Source organism: Diplotaxodon limnothrissa, linkage group LG16, assembly GCF_057381915.1.
Source record: "Diplotaxodon limnothrissa isolate DT_005_m linkage group LG16, D_limnothrissa_male_GT1.1, whole genome shotgun sequence".
NCBI classification, from domain to species: domain Eukaryota; kingdom Metazoa; phylum Chordata; class Actinopteri; order Cichliformes; family Cichlidae; genus Diplotaxodon; species Diplotaxodon limnothrissa.
Window position 1 is genome coordinate 24,127,486 of NC_140611.1, and position 23,627 is coordinate 24,151,112.

A 23,627-nucleotide genomic window follows, 5' to 3' on the forward strand; every position below is an offset into this window, starting at 1 on the left:
AGTTTGAGTGGAGAATGAATTTTAAAGTGTAAGTGAATGTCACATAACTATCCATTTGTGAGTTGTGGCATATCTTTGGAGGTGTAGCATTAAAAGTAAACCCAGGTCTTTAGCATTTTGCTAATACTCGTTACTGTTACTCGTTCAGGAGTATGTCATCTTTAACACTGACATCAAAGAATGTCGTAGATGTAGAATAAATGTCCAACTACAGTCTGCAAACTTATTTATAAAAAAATTATAAATAAATAACATAGAATGACACAAACATAGGAGAAAACACACCCCCAGTATGCCAGACCACTGTATGTTAGAGTAGCATGCTTACACCATAGAGTGAAAGGCTTTCATTCACTGGTTAAACAGAGAGTGGGTTGTATCAATAGGAGTGCTTTGATATTTCACTGAGTGCAGTTTGATGTAAATATATAGATGAGGAGAGTAAACTGTCGAAGGAAATTAGTGAAGAATCAATAACAAAACTGCATTTAGCTAAATCTATCCAGAACTTCCAGACAGGCGATGTTGTTCATGTACCCACCACACACACTCTCTCTCACACCCTCTCGTACGCTCTCACACACAGAAGAATTGATGGTGTCTGTAGCGTGGCTCCACTCTTGTGATATCAGTGCTCGTCGGGATACGGGGCTCCTATCAGGTAGCCGTTGGTGCCATGACTTTTGTTTGTCCCATTGGTGGCGCTGGTGTGGTGCTTCTGATTTGGCGGTGGGCTGTCATCCTCATCGGAGCTGGACTCTATGTCGCTGCGGTCGTCTTTAGACACCTGCGGAAAAGAAAGGGGCGGCTGGAGATTACCTTTTTTTTCTCATTAAAATTCTTATCTGTTTCATTATCTGAGGCAGCCAAGCATAACGGTGTTATAAATGGCTTTTGCATGTGAAACGGGAGCTGCCAATCAATATCAGGCAAAAAATAGAAAAAGAAGAAGAAGCTATAACATCTATTCGCAAACATGAAATACGGAGACCTCTGGTTTGATTGCTTCTACCAGTTCAAAACACACATTTACCATGCTTATTACCGTATTAATATGATTATCATATCATTTCTGAGATAATCTGCCACACTGATTTAGAGAAAATACACGGACAATACTGATTTTTTGTTTTTTAAAACAACCTACTTTAATGTTTTGCAAGCTTTTATTCAAAATACACATTATTATTCATAGATTCAAATTTAGTCAAGTGCACTGTCATATGAGTTAAACCATTTTCTCTTCTGTTTTTTCCTTCGTAGCAACCCGGAATTTTAAACTCCTGCAGCGCACACCTGCATCACAAAATTTACAGGGATTAAAAAACTGATTCACAGCGTATTACAATTCATGATTACTGTTTATGAACCAACTGTGATGCTGTGTGTCAGGAAATCTTTTAGCCTCATCCTTTAGATAGTTACCTCGGTGCCTGAATATCAACTCTTTGCATGTGGTAGGAAAAGCTGCTGTGCTGGAGTTTAATGGCAGTATATACTTATTACAGTTCTTTTCCTCAAGAGTCAATAAAATAATTGTGCCTTTTTAAAATGTTTAGAGCGCTGTTTAATTTTCTCATGATGTCAAAGGATGAAATAAGATGGTCTGCTGGCTGATCACATTTTTTTAAATAACAACATTTTTGATTTTCATTTTTAAAGATGAAACAATCTATTAATTATCATGAGACATGGTTGTGGACATGAGGAGGATGAGAATACCAGCGAGGTTTACCTTGGTGCTCACACTGACAGTAAACTGGATTTTATTAAAAACACAGAAGCCCTCTACAAGAAAGGTCAAAACCATCTCCTTGAACATCTGCTAGATGGTGCTCAGGATGTTTTATAAGTCTGATAAGTCTGTAGTGGCTGGTGCCATCCTGGGTTTCAGAGAGGAGGATGCTTGTCCAAGTTACCAGCAATATTGGACAATCCTTCACACCCCTCTCCATCTCAGGCTGGCCAGCCCACTTTATAACTCCTCCTTATGACACCCAGACTATTTGCATATACATAGTATTGTTTTAATAAACTTAATTTATCATTGCACTTTGAGTACCCTATTTTGTCCTCATTATTTTATATTTTACATATTTTTAATAAAGTATTCAGATTTTACAGAGTTTCAATTTTCTGTCTTTTATATGTATATTTTAAGCGAACATCTGTAAAAAACTAATTCCTTCTGGCTTTAATAAAGTTTTCTGATGACATCCACAGACTAGCAGCACAACTGCTTAAAAGTAATTCTGAACTTTGACTTTAGAACAGCATGTAGCAGTGGCAAAGTTAAGAGCTTCTACCAGAGGAGATCTATTGGATAGATTTGATTGACTAAAGCTGTTCAGATGTATTCAAATATGAGTATTATATTTTAGTAAAGGGAAAAAAATTATTACTGTATTACATTTTAAATCCAAAAACTGTAACAGACCTTAATTTGCCACGTTAAAGCTGAGGCTAACAGGAACGTCATCAGTTTTGTCACTGGTGATAAAGGAAAGCCTTGGACATTTTAACATTTTGATGGGAGAATCAAGGTGAGCAGCAAATAAAGTAACACAAACGCCAAATCTTTAAAGGATGGGATTCAAACTGCCGACCTTACGTTATGTAAAGTGAGAGCTCAACAGCTAAACTGCCAGCACCAATGTGTCTGTGAAGGTTCTCAGTCATCCAGGTCATCGTAGTCTAAGGAGCTTGGAAAGAAAAGCGTCTGGACTTATTTGAGTTGCTTGAAGACGCTTCACCCAGACCTCTACATCGGAGAGACCAAACAGCCACTTCACAAGCGAATGGCACAACAGAAGAGCCACCTCCACGGGACAAGACTCAGCTGTCCATCTGCATCTAAAGGTCAAAGGTCACTCTTTCGAGGATGCCAATGTTCACATTTTGGACAGAGAGGACAGATGGTTTGAAAAGGAATGAAAGAAGCCATCTATGTCCACTGTGAGCGACCATCTTTGAACAGAGGCGGGGGTTTACGACACCAACGTTCTGCCATCTATAATCCAGTTTTGAGATCCCTTCCCAGACACCTTAACGCCCACTCACATCCTGGGCCATCTGACCTCAGGAAATCACGTGATAGGGTGGGGCCAGGTTTCACAATGAGCTCACCTGAAACCCTGGTTGATTGTGACCCACACCCACTTTCACACCTTGGCTCATGTGATTAGGTAGAGGATCATCAGGGAGTCCTTTGTCCTTTGGGGGGAAACTCCCACTAGGTTTAAATCTGGGACTCCCCACCATTTGACCTTAGAACTGAAGAAGCTTCTTGGATGAGAGGTGAAACGTCTTCAAGAAACTTAAAGAAGTCCAGACGCTTTTCTTTCCAAGCTCCTTAGACTGCCAGCACCAATTTATCTGTTGTCGGTCTCAGTGATCTTGACACAATAGGGACCATGTGCTGTGAGATTTACTGAAAAAGCTTAAAAACCTGTTGACATGATGGACTTAATGTTCTTAAAAAGTGATTCAACAGAGGCCTTTCATGCTTCTTAACAATAGAAACACTCGCCAATCTGACATGGCAAGGTTTTCGAATCCACTAGAAGATAGTGAACACAGAAAGAGATTCATGTTAAAGTTTAGCTAATTTATTCGAGTGGACGGGAATCGCTAAAACAACACAATTTACTAAGCTCTTCCTACTTTTGGTGCTTTGATGACAACGGCACAAGTTAAAAAGTTAAATGACTTAAATGACCACCAAACCTAATTGGATCGATTGTCTAGGGAACCCAAATGTCTGTCCACAATTATGAGTGAATCCATCCTCTAGAGGTTCAGATATTTCTTAGGAAGTTGCAAAAGGGTGGTACAGGAAAAGCTAGGGAGTTTTCCACCTCAGGGACCATGAATAGCATGAATAAGAAGCTTTCAGCCAGTAACCACATTAGCTGCAAGAAATATGAGGAAAAACTAAAAGTTGTACAAAATGTCATGTACTTACATGTAACGGATTCCACTTTCCCACCTTGAATGTTGCAGGTTAGCATAGAAAACAGAAAGAGAAAGTCAAAAAATGGCCCATCAGAACACCATACACTATTTATAGATGCACTAGCAGCACAGCAACCTAGATACAAAGGTAAGGATTTTGCAAAAGAACTGGGTTTAGTGACTCACCTTTCCTTTGGAGATGGCTCTGCATGCTGTCTTCACTATGAGGTAGGACCAGAAGGAGTGGAGCAGCTGCAGCATGATCAGAAGCAGGTTGAAGACCCACCAGGATGGGTAGGGCCCTATAATCTCCCAACTCTCAAACAAGGTGGTGTTTAAAATCCTTCCATAGCAACAGAGGGAGACAGAGAAAATTAACTTGACATAAAGAACTAAAGCACACCCCCTCATTTGGTGAATTAGGGCGTGTCCTGGGGGCGAGTACACAAAGCCAAAGGAAGAAAGCTCTGCTCCAAACATATTGTTAAAATCCAGGTGTTTCATGAAAAGGGAGACAGAAATGTGAGTGTTTTATTTATAGTTCAATATGAGTAGAGCAATAATTTACAATTTAATTGAAGTTGGCACTGTAAGAAAAATCAGTGTGTTGCCTAACTTCACACGACACACGATTGAAATTTTAAGGGTCTAAATTTAACCCTGGAACAATTCTTCCAATTCGTTCTGTGAATCATCCTCCAGATACTGAAGCCATGGCAACAGCTTTACAGTAATGACAACTTTACTACGGGTGTGGTGGGGGCTGACTAAAATGTAGCATATGGGAGCATTATATTACAGTATGAACAGAGGGCAGAGGATGTGGGGGTGCCGGCTAAAAGCTTCTTTCTGGGAAAAAAAAGACTTTACTGACAAATATTTCTCAAAGCACTTCTCCAGAAAGCCCCTAATTATCGAAGACAATCTTGATTCTATAAACTCAAAACAGCATTTTTGTGCTGAACAAGAATCGATGGCATCTCAAAGAAAAGCAGACGGCTGCAGCTGCCTGACTGGAAAACGAAATTACGTCTCTCTTCACTTGTGAAAGGTGTGATAATGCTGTGGCTACAGATGACAGTGGAATGACTTCCGTGCGCACGACTAAAATAAACGTATTTATTTTATTTTAGTTTTTATTTTGAATTTATTTATTTATGACTGCAAATATCAGTCAAAAAAGGCAAATAATAACTGCCATTCACAAAGTTATTGAAGAAATTAATTCAAGCTTTTAGAGAGTAATTAAATCTTTTAAACATTTAATTAATCTTCTCTTCTCTCTGTTAGAGAAATTTGGATGGATTAACTCCGCTTTATAATGACGAATAAATTAAAGGTAAAACACCTAAAAAGCAGCGCCACAAAATGATGAAAGCTCTTTTTGAGTGGAAATCACTTTGATGTTTTTAACAATCCCATCAAACTCTAGACACAGTTTTCAAAGATAAACCAATAACCATAATGATCTGCTTTTCATTTACTGATAGGTTTGGCTTTCTTTGAGAGTTTAAAGCTGTGGTATCCATAGTAACTATTACTTAGCAACACAAATTCAAAGAGATTCTGTCTGAACTGCAAACTGTTGTGCAGAAAAAGAAGAAAAAAAAAAGCCAATGAGATCTTGATGGCTAAATTTTCAGAGATGAATTGCCAAAATAAGCAGAGCAACTCAGGCATCTGCTTAAAAAAAAAAAACGTTCCGCAAGTCGTGTGAGCACATGCATGCAAACGCAAAAGGCTAACACACCTGCCCTGATGCCTGGCTTTAGAAGGATGCTAACTATGGTACACAACAAAGAAGCAAATAACACTCACCAGATGGGGTAAACTCCCAGCCTGGAGCTTATGAAGAGAATAGCAAACATTGCAAATAGCAAGTTGCACAGTATCTGACATTTGGCATAGTTGGCCATCTTGGCAGCCTGGGGTTAAAAAAGAAACAGAAATTAATGTAAATAACATAAAAAAAATGGAAAAAACTCATGTTTCCAGTTTGAATTAAAAAAACACTACATTAAAGTGTGTTAAATGTGTGTAGGTTACATCAATGCTGAAAGAGCTGTGTGGGAGGTGAAGCCTGTTTTGCACATAGTGTAGTTAGATTAGGGTACTAATGTGCAGATAAACATGAAGCCAAACAAAATCCTCATGTTCAACATTTGTGGAAATTAAAAAATAAAAAAAATGAAAAAAATCAGCCATTAGCCCATACATATATACAGCCACGTCCCCGGTGACGCTCTCCCATCCCTTCAGCTCTTGCTTGTTGTGGGGTCTACTAAAGGTAGAGATCAGGTGACTGATCACAAGATCAGGTGAGATGAGATGACTGGCAAGGCTATTCTTTACTCTGAAAGGCTCTTTCAGGTTGTTTTCACTGGATGCGTGGGGTTGTTGTCTTGCAGAAGAAAGAAATCCCTTCAAACGTGTTTGGATGCATGCACATTGCTCCTGTGTGCCCCTACATTCACCCTTTTAGTTCGGTCAGCAGTAAAAGTATTGATTAATGCTGGCATGCCAGTTCTGCTGACAAATGTAAGGAAGCCATAGCTGAAGCACTAAAGTGTTTTCTCTGTGCTTGCTCTAGACTTACCTCTTTGAGTGCTTTTGACCTGGTGTGCAGGACTTTTTCTTTAAATTAATAAACTTGTTATCAATAGGTCATACCAGGTCATTGCTTCACTCAGGTTTTGGTGTGTCAGGCATTTTTTCTTCTTGTGTTTTACCATTTAAACCAGGTGTTGATTTTGGCAAACCACATATGTTCATTTCTCTTAAAAAACAATGTGGTCCTCTAAACCTAATCCTGCTCTTCATTTAATACTGATGGACACTGGTCAAAATGGGAATTGTTACCAAACTCAGTGAATTTGTACATAAACCATGAAATGAACCACAGTGGTCATGTAATATCCAAGACCTTTATATTTGGGATCTCTGTGGCTACATCTTAACCATATTCTTTGAACTGTTCTTATTCCAGGGTGGAATGATGGGTGGATCTGGCTTTCAATAGCTTTCCTAAAGCCCCGACCTCAACCCTATTGAAAATGAGTGGACTACACTTAAAAGAAACCCGACCAATTGAAAAGAACTCTACCAGTTTTGCTACGATGATTGGTCAAATATTGGCCAGAATTATGCCTGAAGTTTGTTGCTGGCTACCAAAAGTGTTTAGCTGAGATGCATCTTGCTATGGGGACATTTACCCAAATATCAGTGAATAATATATGAATAAGTTTGACCCTGTGTGGATGAGAGAAGATCCAAAATAAATGAAAACTTGTGCACCCAGTTATTGGTTCTTTAACGTCATTAAATATGTATGCTTTACAATCATTCCACCCCAGAAAGAAAAGAGATCAAAGAAATCATTAAAAGCCCAAAATTACTACAACATTCATGCCAATGATGAGTCTATGTAAACTCCAAACAACAACTGTAGTTTTTTCATTCATTCTTTTGACTTTTTAGTTTAGTAGCCAGCTTTGTATTTCAAGTTGAATGTGACTGGTCATTAAACACATCAGAGCTGCTTTTCCACCATCCCTGGACTCGCACCAGTTTGCATACAGGGAGAACCGGTCAACCGAGGATGCGATCGCCACAGTGCTGCACACATTACTGAAGCACTTGGAACACAGGAACACCTATGCACGGCTCCTCTTTGTAGACTACAGCTCGGCTTTTAATACCATCCGGCCATACAAACTCCGTCCCAAACTCCACCAACTGGGACTTAACTCCTCTCTGTGCAACTGGATTGTGGACTTCCTCACTAACCGTAGACAGAGTGTCAGAGTGGGTAAGAACACCTCTTCCACCCTTGTGGTCAACACCGGTGCCCCTCAGGGGTGTGTTCTGAGCCCTCTGCTATACACTCTCTTCACCCATGACTGTATTTCCTCCTGCGCGTCCAATCTCATTGTTAAGTTTGCAGATGACACTACAGTGCTCGGACTTATATCCAACAACAACTAGAGTCATGGTGCCACGACAATAACTTGGTCTTAAACACCAAAAAGACCAAGGAGATCATTGTAGATTTCCGGAAGAGGGGTCATAACAACCATCTGCCTCTCTTCATTGGCAGTGAGGCGGTGGAGAGGGTGAGCAGTTTTAAATTCTTGGGGGTAACTGTGACCGAGGACCTGTCCTGGGGCAACCATATCACCTCAGTTGTACGGAAGGCCCAACAGCGCCTCTACTACCTGAGGAGACTGCGGAGCGCACACATTCCCAGATCTCTGATGTTGAACTTCTACAACTGTGCCATCAGCAGCGTTCTGACGTATGGATTTCTAGTGTGGTTCCCCAGCTGCACCAAGGCCGATCAGCAAGCACTCCAGCGGGTGGTGAAAGAAGCTGGCAGAATTATTGGAACAAGTCTGCCAGAGATCAGTAATATCTTCCCCACTCGCTGTCTGAGGAGGGTGCACAGTATCCTGCGGGACCAACATCACCCTGCGCGCCACCTTTTCCATCTGCTGCCCTCAGGGAGAAGGTACAGGTCTATACAGGCCAGAACATCCAGACTGGCCAACAGCCTGTATCCACAGGCTGTGAGGCTCCTGAACTCTCTGCCCCCCTCTCACGGACAATAACCATATCCAACTTCTTAATAGCAATGAACTGGTCTGCATTGGTGCATCATATCTTTATTCTCTTCCCCCTCCTGCCCCCCCCCTCTTTCTTAAATAGATAACTATCATATCTGATATCATATCTCACAGTACAATAATATTGAATGGGTTGCATTGTTGTATTTTGTCATGTTTCTCAGGTCTTTGTCTGAATTTCTACGAACATTATTGCTAAGGATTGTCTTATTGCATTGGAGTCACACTGGGTTAAATATGTACACTTGGGTTTTAAGGGGTATTTATTATTTTCTTCTTTTTTTTGGGTTGTATGGAAGCCCCAAACGCAATTTCATTGTTCTTGACAATGACAATAAATAAATAAATACTAAATACTAAATACCAAATACTAATACTAAAGAACAAAAACGACCACAATACCTTCAATGCAATGCAATTTAGATCTAATCTACACTGTATGGACAAAAGTATTGGACCACACCTCTTCATCTTTGAATTCAGACATTTTCAGTTTCATTGCCACAGGTGTATAAAATCAAGTACCTAGACATGCAGTCTGCCTTTACAAATATTGGTGAAAGAGTGGATCGTTATAAAGACCTCACTGATTGTGGCACGGTGAAATTTCTTTGCTCTCAGAAGAAATTTCACAAGCAAACTCTCAACAATCAACTGTAAATGGCATACTTGCAAAGTGGAAGTGTTCAGGAACAAAGCCACAAAGTGGCTAATGACATAAAGTTACAGAGTGGGACTGCTGAGATGCACAATGCATAAACTTTGCCACTGTTTCACACAAAAACTATGTACCGTTTGTGGCATAGGTTTCTATGGCTGAGCAGCTCCTGTAGGTGTAATGTGTAGGCAACCCAGTACTTTTGTTCATATAGTATATGCATAGAGTTGTTGTTACATGGTATGGTGTGTTGTTCATACTGTGTAGACTGTGTTTAAATCACTCTACCCACACACCCATCTAGCCATCCACAGTGTTTAAGTCTCTCCCCGGATCCTCACCTCTATCAACACGTCAGCTGCATCGTGCAGACACATGACCAGAGTTCCCACTCGTGCCATGTTGTTCACATAGGAGAATACAATCAGAGAGATTGTTGCCACATGGTGCAGGAACATGATCAGGAAATCCTGGGGAAACAGCATCCAGCAAAATGTCACATAACTATAGAAAGAAGTTTTAAAATGTTACTGCATGCTGCACATATTACAATTTATGCAAACAAAAATAGCAAATACACCCCCAGCGCCCAAGCATTTATCAACAGTTTCTGCAGTAGTGTGTTTAAAAAAAAACCAAACTAGATATTCACACATCCTACTATCTCAGGCACAGCTGTGTCTCAAAAAGGGAAGATCCCACTGAGAAAACAGTTTGCAAGATCTTTCTTTTTACAGTGTGGTGTAGTGTTGGAGGAACTGGGCCCTGTGTGCTTCTTTATCTTCCTTAAACATATCAGGGCTGCAGTTTTAAAACATTTAAGTGTTGAATGAGGTTTTAGAGTTGAAAGTGAGCTAAAAGCTATGTTTCTTCAATACAATCCCTGCTGTAACTACACAACTAACGATATTGGTATGAGCCGTTAGGTTTTCTAGCTTTGAATAGAGCTCCAGATGACTAAGCGGCAGGACCGGGGACAAGGGGGGCATTCCTCTAACAAATCTTTAGCTACTGAATCATCTGAGGATGGCAGCTTAAAGCACCCAGAACCAGTCCAAAGTGGCAAGTGAATGAGGAGAGAAGATGAGCAGGAAGAGTAATGATGCAAGAGTGAAAGCAAGGCAAGAGTGTGCAGGGGGAACATACTGAAATTGGCAGGGGATGCAGAGGACCTCCTCAGCGTAGTGCTGTGCATGAAAAAAACTGAAAGGAGAAACAAAAACAGACAACATGCCAACAGTCAACAAAGAGATGACAGAGTGAAGGCATACACAGCATGGCATCGTGAGGGCTGCTGCTTGCTGCTGTGAGTGCAGTGAGCGGAGTGTGTTTGAATAGAGGGCAGAGCTGGGATGGAGTGGAGACAGGAGTACGATCATGGCTGGAAGGCATGCAAATTGATGCTTAATGAGCCAAAAGTGTGGCCATTTTCATAAAAAAAAAAGATGAAGTGGGATGAAGATGACTGAATGCTTCCATGGACTGACTTTCAGCTTAGACACAGACCAAGTTGGTTCTTTAAAAGAATGCACAGCAGAGAATAAAGGGATTTTTTTTTTTTTTACTATTATCTTTTTCTTTGTTATCTGTCGTACAAATAAAGCTACAGTGACTGATATATACAAGTTTTAAATCACTCAGCGTACATGCATTCACACCCTATAAGCCTAAACCAATTTCTGATCGCTTTAAACGCTCTGTTTCAGACAGTTTTTTCTACTGATGAATCTGTATGATATCAAAGCGAGGTGCTATACACCCCTCCTGTTTATGAGAGCTAGCCAATCAGAACAAAGGAAAAAAGTTGGCTTAAATGTAGCTCCACAGACATATCAGCTAAAATGGCTCGTTTCAGACAATGGGTGAACTGAGGGGTTGCGCTATAATCCAGGAGAAGGATTATTTTGAAGAGCAAAGATTGCTATCAGCTTTAGTAGAGTTAAGTCTAGAAAAGTGGAGCTGGAAATGAGCATAGGTACACTTTAATAGACCTGATTATTTGTGAAAGCAGATTTTACATTAGGTGAGCTGCCTCCAGAGTCCTGGTGCTGTGCATGCAGTTTCACTGTTGTAGCTGCGCGATCTGTGCCAGAAACCTGATTTGTTCTATGTACGTGCAAAAACCTTTCACAATAAAACCACAAGACATATGCTCTGTGTGACTGCAGTAATCTCAGAGTAGTATACAGAAGTGTATTGAAGCTGGCTCTAGGGTTTAACCAAAAACTTGGTCCTAATAGTTAAACAGAAAATTTAATTTCATCCTTTTTGTGTTTTTGTGAACAATGCTAAAATATAAGACGCTAATAAAATAAAGGATTATATATTTACCTATTAAGTACACACACTTGATAAACAAAAAAGCAGGTAAAAAAAACTGCTTTAGCTGAGTAAAATAGCAGTTTGAACCCAAATTAGCTTAAGCATTTATTTTACATATTAACTATAAGACATATTTGTTATGATTTTATATAAATCATAACAAATATACATTTATTAATTTGTGTACAAGAAAGTCCACTGCATTAGAAAAAAGTCAACCTCGAAAATATGAGAAAAAAAGACTTATTTACCTGCTTGCAGATAAGCAAAATATGTAGCCTATAACAGTGTTTTTAATAATATACGGATCTTCGGTTATAGTGATTTATTGCAACACTGGGAAGAAAAAGATTTTTTCCTTTTCCTTTTTAACTACTGTCTTGACTGCCAGTAGGTGCATATATCTCAGCACACACATCAACACAAATCATTTTGTCAAATGTGACACATTATACCCTCAGTGGTTACTTTATTAGGTACATCTGTTCAACTACTCGTTAATGTAACTATCTAATTAGCCAATCACATGGCAGCAACTCAATGCATTTAAGCGTGACTTTGAACAATGGTTGTGGTTCCAGACATAGTTGTAGGTGCCAGACACGCTGGACAAAAAAAAAAAAAAAAAAAAGATATCCAGTGCTTTGTTGATGCCAGGGGTCAGAGGAAAATGACCAGACAGCTTCAAGCTGATAGGAAGGCAAAAGAAACTCAAATAATCACTGGCTACAACCAAGGTATACAGAAGGCCATGTCTGAACATGTAAGACGTTGAACCTTGAGTCAGATGGGCTACAGCAGCAGAAGACCACACTGGGTGCCTCTTCTGTCAGCTAAGAACAGGAGACAACTCACACGGCCTCACCAAAATTACTTCCTGCTACAACATTTGGACCATAGGGTCAAGATTTGGCATAATCAACATGAAAGCATGGATCAGTCCTGCATTTTATTTATGATTCAGACTGCTTCTGGTGGAGGTGTAATGGTGTGGAGGAGTTCAATATACTTAAATGGCCTCCACAGTGACTGGATCCCAATCCAATAGAGCATCTTTGGAATGTTGTGGAATGGGATATTCACATGAATGAATGTGCAGCTGACAAACCTGCGGCAACTGTGCGATGCTGTCATGTCACTATCGACCAGACTCTCTGAGGAACGTTTCCAGCATGTTGCTGAATCTTTGCCAAGAAGACTTAAGGCAGCACTGAAAGCAAAAGGAGGTCCAACCTGGTACTAGGAATGTGTACCTAATAAAGTCACCTTTAAGTTCAGTCATTGGCTGAAGGGATTATTTAAATGTAGTTAATCAAAGTTTTTGTAAACTAGTCAGAATAAAGTGTTTCGGCTTCGTGTTAAAGTTTAGTTAATTTATACAGTGATGATACAATCAAACTGATTAAAACAGACTAAACATTAATCACAAAAGGATCGGGATGTCTTTTCTGTGATAGTGCTACTTACACTTGCATAAGAACAACACGTTTTTCTAGATTCAAAACAAATAAGTAAGTAAATAACCTTGTTCTCTTTTGCCTTCTAACAAACAAATGATGATTTGTGCCACTGGACATGCATGATGTGTGTTTTTTTTATGACATGTGCTCATAATTACCTTCCTCCTGATGTCTGTGAATTGGGAAAACAGCAACGACAGATAGAAAGACAGCTCCAGTATATAGTAATAATGGATGTCCACAGTCAGTGGCTGCATAAACACACAAAGCAGCAGAGTTAAACTAAATATTTGATAGGTAGTAAATCCAGGAATGCTGTAACATGATCGCAAAGGATGGGTAAACATTGCAGAGTAAATGTTTACCTGGTAAGGGTAGTTGTACCAGCACTCTTTAGTGTTCCATAGCCATGGAGTCTACAAGAGATGAGAACAGTATGTTTATACCTTAGACAAAGAAAATCAAACAATATAATAAAAAATATTATTAAACTTTGACTGACTTGTTGAGGGGCAATGATAGCAGTAATTCTTTGGCTTATATAAAACTGAATAAATGCTAAATTGCTATGTTCTGCTCACACCACCATAAGACAAAAATCTCGAGTAGTGACGTAAAGATGAGAAGAGTGATGGCAACTGAGATGCTAAAAAAAATGTGTTATAAGCAAACAGTGACCCATCACTGGGGCTGAGTTTACGTCTCCTGCACTCCTCTCCAGACCCGCTCTATTAATAAATCCCGCAGAGGCTGGAGCCTGCAGCAGCGGCTGCCAGGGACTTAACTATTTTCACAAAGTGCTTCGTCATGCAACTTGTGTCTGTGAGAGATTTATCCTGCTCTGTCTCAGCCACTGCTGTGATTGTGTTAATATACGGATTTTCATGAATTTATGCATGAACTCTATTAAACCTATCTCGGTCACATATTTCAGTCAAATTTGCTTAACTGGCTTGTTACCATAAATGTATGAACTCTACAAAGTGTGGCTTATTGATGTGTCTGCTGGAATTTCAGGCTTTTTAAAGAGGAAACACCATTTCAACCCCTAAACTACACATAGTAGGCTTAAGGCGCTGCATACATGCATACATATTCATGAAGGTAAAAATATCTTTTAACAGGACATGAAAAATGGTCAATATGAATATTATCATTACACGGGTATAGTTTTAGGTGTGGTAACCCTAAAAGTTAAGCTAAACATCTGGTTAAATGGTATATGTCATAAAAGGGGCATTTAAAAAAAAAAAAGCCATGCTTTATTGATAACACACTTACACTACTCACCGTAGGAAAGCCACAATTCACAAAGTCACTTAATTAATTAAATAGCAGTGATGACCACTTTAAATGTCATCATCTCAGTTATTTCAAGTCCTTGTTTTTGTATAAGTAGGTGGCTCTTCTTACACGGGATAACACGACACACAACAGAAGCTCCTTTGAACATTGGCTTCCAGCTGTTAAAAACTACATGTCACTATAGTAACACAGAAAACCCCCTGACTGATTAGAGGTCATTTTTATTCCTCCACTGCCTTCCCTTTTCCTTTTTTTGTCTTTATAAAATTAGTCACTTTAATTCAATTTTATCATGTACCGCTATACTTTAAGTGGTTTAGAAAATAGCTTCACATCTCACAGATCCCTTATTAAATCCAACTCCTGTTACAGAAACTCTTTAAGTAAAACTTACCTTTTTAAGGAATCGTACTCCGTAGGTAAATATGTATAAGTAGAATGTAAATCTCCACCTGAAACAAATAAAAAGATCATGACTATAGACTCATCTGATCACAAAAATCTTTAGTTTTTCTTTTGGGGGTGTAACCTTAAAAAAATGTGTTTAACAGCAGTGGATTTCAGTTTTGGTCTAGTCTGGAGCAACACTAGTATTAAAGACAGCCTCCTCTAGCTCTGCAGTGCACACATATTTGCAGCTGTTTATATTTATCTTTTTTTTGCACATTGATTTCTGTTTTCTACAGAATCCAAACAAAACACATTCTGAGACCATTTTGAGGAGAATAATGACCTGCATCCCAAAATGTTTTCCAGAATCTGATGTAATACCACTCGTGCTGTATGCTATTTACTTTGTTTAATCCCTTGGTGCAACACGCTGTGGCTCACATTGTGGCTGTTATGCCTGTAATTAGGAACTGGAAGTGGCGTAAGGTCTTCTTATTCAACTCTGCAGTCTAGGGCAAATCAATGAAAATAAGACGTCACTGACTTCCCTTGTGAGGTCTGGAGGGGGGAAAAAAACACTCACTCTGTCCATTCCCAACCCTTCTCTGCTTTATGTAACCCTGCACATAAATTACAGTAACCACAGCTACACAATGATCGGGAAAGTCATCACGAGGTCTGACTTCGAGCTTACAAGAAGGAAACTGCTTCAGCTGACACATCAGTGATCAAAGATGTGCTTATAAAATACCTCCTACTTATCCCAGTCATCAATTGGGAGGAATGATTCAAGATTGGCCCCTTAGCAAGCCCCCTATCCAATGCAGCTTCCATAGTTGTGCAAGCTGCATTACGCCAATTATTTCATTCGTGTCTCTAAATGGAGACAAATTAGCCCACAAGGAGAAACTGTGATGACTTCATTAAATATTTCATTCCTCTGAGATGTCACTGTTATCTTATAGTATCCTTTTTAATGCATCTCCGCACACCAAACGGGTGACAGCTGGACAGCGATTTCCACAGTTTTTTTTTAGAACAGCAGTAATATTTGGTTAACTTAAATAAATAAAAAAGTAAGGCAAAAGCTGGCAAATGGATTGAGATTGATGCAGGGGATTTCTAGTATTTCTTGACTTTTTACACCACAATTTACATTCACAAAGTGCTTTATTCTAGATATACAGATCTTTTATCTGTTACACACACATGCGCACAACTATGGATGAACTTTCACCCTCATATGAACTAGACTGACTCACTCATCTCGTGAGCCCAATAGACAGTCAGTCTAATAACACAAACACTAGTTATTGTGTTCAGCTGATTACTATAAGTTACTATAGATGCCTGAGTGTAAAGGTATGTCTCTGCATTTTTATATTGCATAAACTCTTTTGAATACAGTTGTATAACTCCACGAATCAAACCAGAGGAACAAAGCAGAGCTTGACTTCTATGACACGGAAGAAAACATTAACTGACAGACGATGTGGATCCTGTCATGTGAAACAAGCATTTGCATACTTTAAAGCTTGCGTGGTGTGGTTGTTTGACCTCAAATCAAACACCTTTGGACAGCTGCAGGCCCTGAAACTCCACGATTCATAAACGCTCAAAAAAAGAGAACAAGGTAAATCCACATCGGCTCCTTTGTGCAGGAACGAGCTGTTACTCGCGATGAATACTAGAGGAATTATTACCACATTGATGTGCTGCTTGTGGAAGCCATCATTAACTGCTTTTTGTGTCTGATCAACAGTATTGTAAGAGCAAATCAGCTGGACGAGTCTACCTGAAACACAGTAAAGACTGTTGCATGGCAACTGGTTGATGAAGCCTGCAAGAGTCTTTTACAAGTGCTACTGAATCACTGCTATATATGTGCAATCACAATGACTCACAAATGCTTCCTTTGAATAGTTTTTTTTTTCCTGTCGTCAGGCACCGATTGAGTTTTGTCATTATGAGTTACACTTTTTCAAATTGATGATGACAGTTGAACAAACTGGCACCTTTTAAAATTTAATTATCTAAGAGCTGCTGTGTATTTGGTGCACTCGATGGAAAAGCTATTAGCCAATTATACTTTTAACTAAACAATACTGTGTATCAGCTGTGGTTAATAGGATTATTCTTATGCAAATTTAGGCATAAAAACTATAGTTCATACAGCACATATGCTTAAGGTAATGCTCGGATACAAACACCGTCTTTTTATAAGTGCTTAATCACGCTTTAATAAATTGTTTTTTTACGTATGATGAAAGGCTGGATTTCAAATTTAGACAGCTCAACTAATCACGGAGAGCTCAAATGCACCTGTTTAGACAGGACATTGCTTGAGGGAGGAAATAATTGCAGGGGTGACTTTGATTTGATTAAAAACTCAGTAATGAGGCTGCTTTTATTCTGAAGGTAGCGCCTAGTGTTGGAATAAAATCATAAAAAGCAGATCGCACTGGCTCATTTAATTTACCTTTGTCACTTCTCCAGGTGGGAAGCCTGAGCACCAGCTCGCTGCAATTGTCTGCATTCATACTGTTCAACATAACAATTAGGCATGAGTCTCCAGCTTTATCAAAACTCACCAGTCAGGAAGCTTTGTCCCCTCATTGCAGTTAGATCAGCAGTAACAGCTCTGATATTATTCAGGTAGTAATAGGTGCACCGCCTACCTATGTATATTTGTCTACTTTGGTTTAATTACATAGACACGATTTTAAAAATTACTGAAATGAAAAAGCTTGTTAAGTGCCAGTTTGTTTTAACGTGGTGCCGGAACATGGCGAGCAGGCTGAGGGATAACGTGTGTAGCTGTCTTCTTTGATATGCACATGTAAATGACCCATCTCTCAGCTGCCCTAAAAGCATCTGCTGAGCACAATCATAGTTATTACTTGTCAGCTTGGAGTCTGGCAAACTGCTTCTGAAGTGTATGAGACTCCCACACCTACGTGTTGTTAGAGGGAAAGCAGTAATGAGGATGCTAGTAGTCTCAGCTGCTGATAATGATATATTTCTGGAGAGTTTAAATGCATCAATTCATTTTCGATAATCTACTTTTAATCCAGTTAAAAGTTAGGAAACATTTTGAAATGTTATTGACATTTTAGATGTAAATTGGACAGTCTTGCGATTGCTTCTTTTCTTATTACTTTGATTTATTTGGTTTTAATCTTGCTTTAATATGCTTTACCTTTGATTCATTTATTTGCAATTATATTGGTGCGGTCATTATGTTTTGCATCTCTCTCTCTCTGACTCCTGGTTTCAACGTGCACTCACTGCATGCATTCTTGCACGTTTGTATTGTTTATCCATCTGAAAATGATTTTGGTTAATTCCTCATCTAACAGTTTTTAAACTGTTAGATGAGGAATATGTAGTAGTTTACACATTCTCCTAACAATCAAAAAAAGCCCCGGTTTGCTTCCAGGAACTGTCAGGAAGGGCATCTGGTGTAAAAACTCAGCCAAATCGAACCCCTTGTGAAAGTAGCTTTAGATGAGGCATCGTCACCAATAATACCCACGTGAAAATTAACTGAAAACTAAACTATGTAGAAAAGATGGATGTCCTTTGCTGAAACTGCATTTTCAGTTAAAGACAGAGCTATTTGAAACCCCTGAAAGCAGAGTTGGATTTTAAAACTTTCTCTACAATAGTCAGTGCTGGTCAAAAACTAGACAGAACTGCAATAACCACCTCAGCTTGCCATTTCTGCACATGAAATCAGGATACAGATGCTCATGTGATTTGCTTTCTTTTGTAGTTTGCTTTAGGGAATTGCTTTTTTGTAGTATTTGAAACAATAGCATGCAATCTTAGGGGATGCTTGAACCATTAGGGTATCAATCAAGGGACTGCTGTTGAAAATTCAGTTTGGGTGATATCCAGATTCTGCCTTTGGAACATGGTTTGAAATGCTGACTTTAGGTAGTCTGACTACATTTCTATGTAATTTTGTTGCATAAGCACAATGTAAAAAGTTGAATTTAATGGGATGTGTTCAAAAGAAACTTGGCTGATATACATTCAGTTTAAACCAAGCATATTTTCCTCAGTGATTAATTATTTGAATAAGTAAACCTTTGAGTTTATATATTTCAGATGTATTTTAATCAAAAATAATGCTTCATGTTTACAAGGGCAAACAATCCTTTATTGAGTGTACTTGTCCTTTAGTAAAATAAGAAAAGATGAGATTTAAATTCAAATATTTGAATTTAATTTGGAAGAACGTGTTTGCCCTTTTCTTCTGTTTTTAGTTTCTGTGCTGAGATGAAAAAACTGCACTCCTATGTACCACGTGGTAGGAGGAATTTGTGCATTTCCAAAGAATACTCCGTGAATAATCCACTTCAATTGGTTGTAATATGGAAAGCAAAAAAAAAAAAAAAAATTACTTGGATTTAGTAGCAGTCCATTTAATTATGCATCAAATATTAAGGGACACCTGACATAGATAATATAAGGTTAAAAATCATCATTATTTAATAGTATTAACTCTAGTAACAGACATTCTTTGTCACTGTCTTTAAAACAAAGGAAAAAAGTGGGTAATTTTATCCTTTATGATAATTTCTTTATTCTCAGTGAACGCAACGATGAAGAAGAATGGAGCAAGATGAGATCAGACAACTGGAGCTGTTGAGCACATCAAAGCGAGCTCCTGCCTCAGCCTGTAACGACCAAGAACTGAAAAGAGGAAGGGCTCTACTCCCCAAGTACACTGCAAAATCTTAATTTACTGTGAAGCCTCTTAGTCTGAGTGAGTTTTCATTTCTTTATGGATTTTCTTCCTTTCTATATAAACAAAGTTATTGCAGGTTTGTTGCTAAGAAAAAAAATAGTACACTTGCACTTGACTGGATGACTTTTTCTCTCTTTTTTTTGCAGTCTGTCTGGGTAACAAAAGCTGGGAGACAAAGTCCATGCAGAGCCTTCATTATTTTCAGACCAAATGTGTCTACTACATGCTCCCAGTCTGCATAATGAAAAGAACAGACACAAATTCGGCCATCATGACAACTGCGAGACAAAGAATCCTATCAGTCTGTAACAGCTGTGCATGAGGGCCTAATTAGAGCACAATCACTGCTAGAAGCACTGAAGCCAGCCTGTTTGGAGGACTGCACTGTGGGCAACTGAGACTCACAACCTGGACAAACTATTGCAAAGCCCCGTGTTGTCTGCTATCAATTATGCCGAGTGCAGATAACAGTTTCGGCACGGGTGTTGCTTTGAACGAACGAATGCCAGCAAAGCATGTACAAAAAGCCCTTACATATTTCATACAGACACAAATCGAATCTCTCTTTTCATTTTATTTTTTTTTTTGTGTTCAGATTCTTCTTTGAGCTTGTAACAGGAGTCCAGTAGTCTAATCAGCCGACAGTGGTCTCCTGAGTGAACAGCAGCCTCAGGCAGATCAGATGTGAGGCTCCCCGTGTCTCAAACTGCCAGATTTGCTCTACCGGTGTCAGACATGACCCTGCTCTGACAGCGACACTCGCTCGTTGGCCTTTAACATCACACGCCAAGTAACTACCATTTCCCTGATGGCAAATGCTTTACTGCAGATTAGCCAGTTCTCTATTACAGACTGAGTGGGTTTGCTGGTTCGCACTGGGACTATTATCCAACAGCAGCACCAGCATTTATGTTGCAATCTTCATAAGCCGTGTAAGACACAGCACTGACTAACCAAAACTGAAGCAGCCCTCTTATAAGCTTTCAAAGGACCACACCAGCATTTCTGCTTGAATTTGACCACAAAGCTGAAATAAATGATCGCTGACTGATTATCAGTTGAAGACTCAACATAACACTAACTGGAAGAGAGGGAAATTTAACATAATATATCGCCTGTGTCCAGTGTGTTTCTCCTGTGCATACCTCAGCTCAGCTCTTGAGAAAGAGCCTCCCTCTCATCTTAGCAGGATCCCAATTTAAGATTTTAAAATGCTCTTTTTCTTCCCTTGCTGTTCTAGTCTTGATTTATTTGAAATAATTACTCCATGAGATGACAGTGAGATCCAAAAGAAAGGTTGATTGGCTTACAACTTGAACAGTATCAGGAGTTTATCTTAAATTCAATTAAATTCAAATCTCTTCTCCTATCTTGTTCTATGCTTGTCCGATTAATTCTCAAGTTGGACAGGACAATTTTGTTTCAGATCGAGTTATTATTTTGGTTCTCTGCTGTCCTCTGTGTCATTTCTCAAATCTCATATCTTTAAATTTGACATTGATTGTCAAAGAAAAAAAAAAAACTCCAACAAGGTGAAGATTTTAATGAGCATCTGTCACTACAGCCCTCAAATTTCCCCTTTACATTCCTGCCTCCATTTCCCTAATTTGTTTTTTATGAGTATGTGCACCCACACAATTTACCTTCAGTTCCATACCGTATGAAAATGAACTTGCAGAGACATGAAACAAGCTCGATTTTTAAAATCATTAACCGTGCCTGCTTTTACTGCTGTGACAGATGTGTTGTTGATAAGTGGTAAAACAAATGACTACACTCACAACAACTGTGACCAAAAGTTAAGCACCAGTGCACAAACTCTGATGTTTACAGAGAAAAATAAACGTGCAGAGGAAACATGGCGTGCAGCTAAGTGAGGAATGTCTTGATTATAGTTTGTCTTACATGCTCTCACAGAATCTGGCGAGAGTGCTGGGCTTCTCTTGGTTGCGTCGTTGTCTGAACCAGCGCTGGATGGTCCGCACATCCCAGTCGAGCTGCTTGGAGAGACCCTCCAGCCTCTTCTCATCTGGGTGCTGTCAAGAAAATATAAACACTCCATAGGTTAGATGTAGTTCAGTTATTAAGCTATAACTGAATGATAATTAGAAAAAAATGAAAACGTGGACAACCTTGGTTATAGCAGTGAAGACCTTTTCCAGGATGGCATTGGGTTGTGCTTTTTGCGGCCCGTTAGTCTGGATCTTCAGGCCCATGGCACATGGTCTGGCAATAAACCTGCAAAAAACAGATCATGACACCATTTACATATTAAAGGGCTCAGTCTCTTTTCTTTTATTCTTTAAATTAAGGACACTGGAGCAGTCAGTAATGCATACTCTTTCTCTGCAGGTGCTGAATAACAGTGTACTGTAAAGATCTTTTGACCACAAACGGTTTAACACAGAGGGGAAAAACACCTATGTGTTGAACTGCTGAAGTGTAGTATCCACGTAGTATTGATGAAGAAACAGTAAATGACGCCACAGTGTGACTTGTTTGTCAAGATGTGGTGAGAAAGTACACAAGAGTTGACAGTCAGCTGCTAAAGTTAACACGTGGCTGTCTACATGAACAAAAATAATAATACTGATATTAAAAACTCCCCTTACACAGACATATATTTCATGAACGAAAAACCAGCAAGTCAAACATCATCGGATCATTTTAACTTTGTTACTGAGCGTAAATGAGGGCTTAGTGTGGAAATGTAAGGCCTCACTCACTACTTTGTAAAGAAACTCTCATGACAAGCATTGCTGTGATGACACCATCGTGGCTTAACGGTCAGACACATGATCATGCAACATGCAAAACATCACAAATAGAGCAGTGAAAAAACCCCCAAAACACAACCCCCCACCGATAAGATAGGTTAAAGGAAACGGTTTTTAGAACGATGGTTTGCAGAAATTATGGTTTGGGCTAAGAGGACGGTGAGTGGATTGGCCAGGTATGGTAACTTGGCCGCACAGCGTGTGCATGTGTGTGTGCCTCGACAGATGCATCAAATGCAGACAGCGCGTAACGCTGCGGCCCTGCAGAAAGAAAGATGATCACCCTAGTGATTTGTGGGCTAACCAGACAAGATGCCATTGTTTAGGTACCAGACTGACACACATGGACAGCGGGGTGTGCTGCATCGTTCGCCGGAATATTTCGACAATAGAAGACCGTATCACAGCCACCTGGATTAACGCATGTGCGCGTCGACCCACCTTTCGAAAACCAGTCGTATCATAAAGATGCAGAATGCTAAAGGACAAGCCAGATAGAGATCCTCGGCTTGCGGAAACGTTGCCTCATCTGTGTTTTTTAAGTCAGCCCAGGTTACATTGTGAGGGAGCCAGAATCTCTCATTCCAAAACCACGCCAGAATACCGGCCATCTCCCTGCAGCAGACACTGTGACCGGGTCGAAAGAGAAATGATGGCCCGCTGTATCTAGGAGGTCTCTCAGATGCGATCTGACGGCACAGGCTCTGCTGATGATGAGATATCCGTGTGCGATCGCCGTCCGTCCGTTTCCCCTCAGCTATTCCAGTGTAGGGAAGTAGACTCAATCAGCTCCTCTGCAACTGATTGGTGCGCTGACATGTCATGCAAAACAGTCAGCGCACATGCCGGGGCTATACCACGGCGTCATCAAGGTAAAGCACTGGGGTAACACTCAGCCTAACACAGTATAACTGATTCCCCTTTCATAAAATACAGAATGGCGTTTGCTTTATTTATACTCCTGTTTTATAGGTGTGATGCTTTTATTGTTGGAGAATCCTGTAGTAACCTGCCGACCTGGTGATGACTCACCTTCAGATACTGAAGATACAGATTTTTACTGTCAAACTCAAACTGATCTTTAATGACTTTTAGAAAGAAAAAAAAAGACAATAAACATTGACACAGTGGAGCATGCTCCACCGTTTACCGCTGTGCTTGGTAAACTCTGCCACCTACTGACAGATTTCGTGTAGTAACCCTGATTCCAATAACAAAAAAGAAAAAAAAGGTAAGGCCAAAAAGACAAAGACATACTTAAAGCAAATTCATTTTGGTGGTCAATCAGCCAAGGAAAAGATAGTGGACAGAAGTAAAGAAGAGAGTGCAAGCAAGGTGGAGTGGTTGGAAATGAGCATCACAATGAGAGCAGCAAAAGTGAAA

The 23,627-nt window shown here is 39.6% G+C and overlaps 1 protein-coding gene across 1 annotated transcript; it reads right to left on the reverse strand.

Moving 5' to 3' along the window:
* Nucleotides 1-524: 524 nt before the first annotated feature.
* Nucleotides 525-22,984, reverse strand: cers6 (ceramide synthase 6). Its single transcript, XM_085374128.1, has 11 exons — nt 22,686-22,984; nt 21,600-21,705; nt 21,373-21,503; nt 14,716-14,773; nt 13,382-13,432; nt 13,175-13,267; nt 9,576-9,704; nt 5,773-5,879; nt 4,141-4,297; nt 3,965-3,988; nt 525-787 (listed from the first exon to the last, which is right to left on the reverse strand). The coding sequence occupies exons 1-11, from the start codon at nt 22,853-22,855 to the stop codon at nt 629-631; spliced, it is 1,185 nt and encodes a 394-aa protein (XP_085230254.1). The 5' UTR covers nt 22,856-22,984; the 3' UTR covers nt 525-628.
* Between the last annotated feature and the right edge of the window lie 643 nt (nt 22,985-23,627).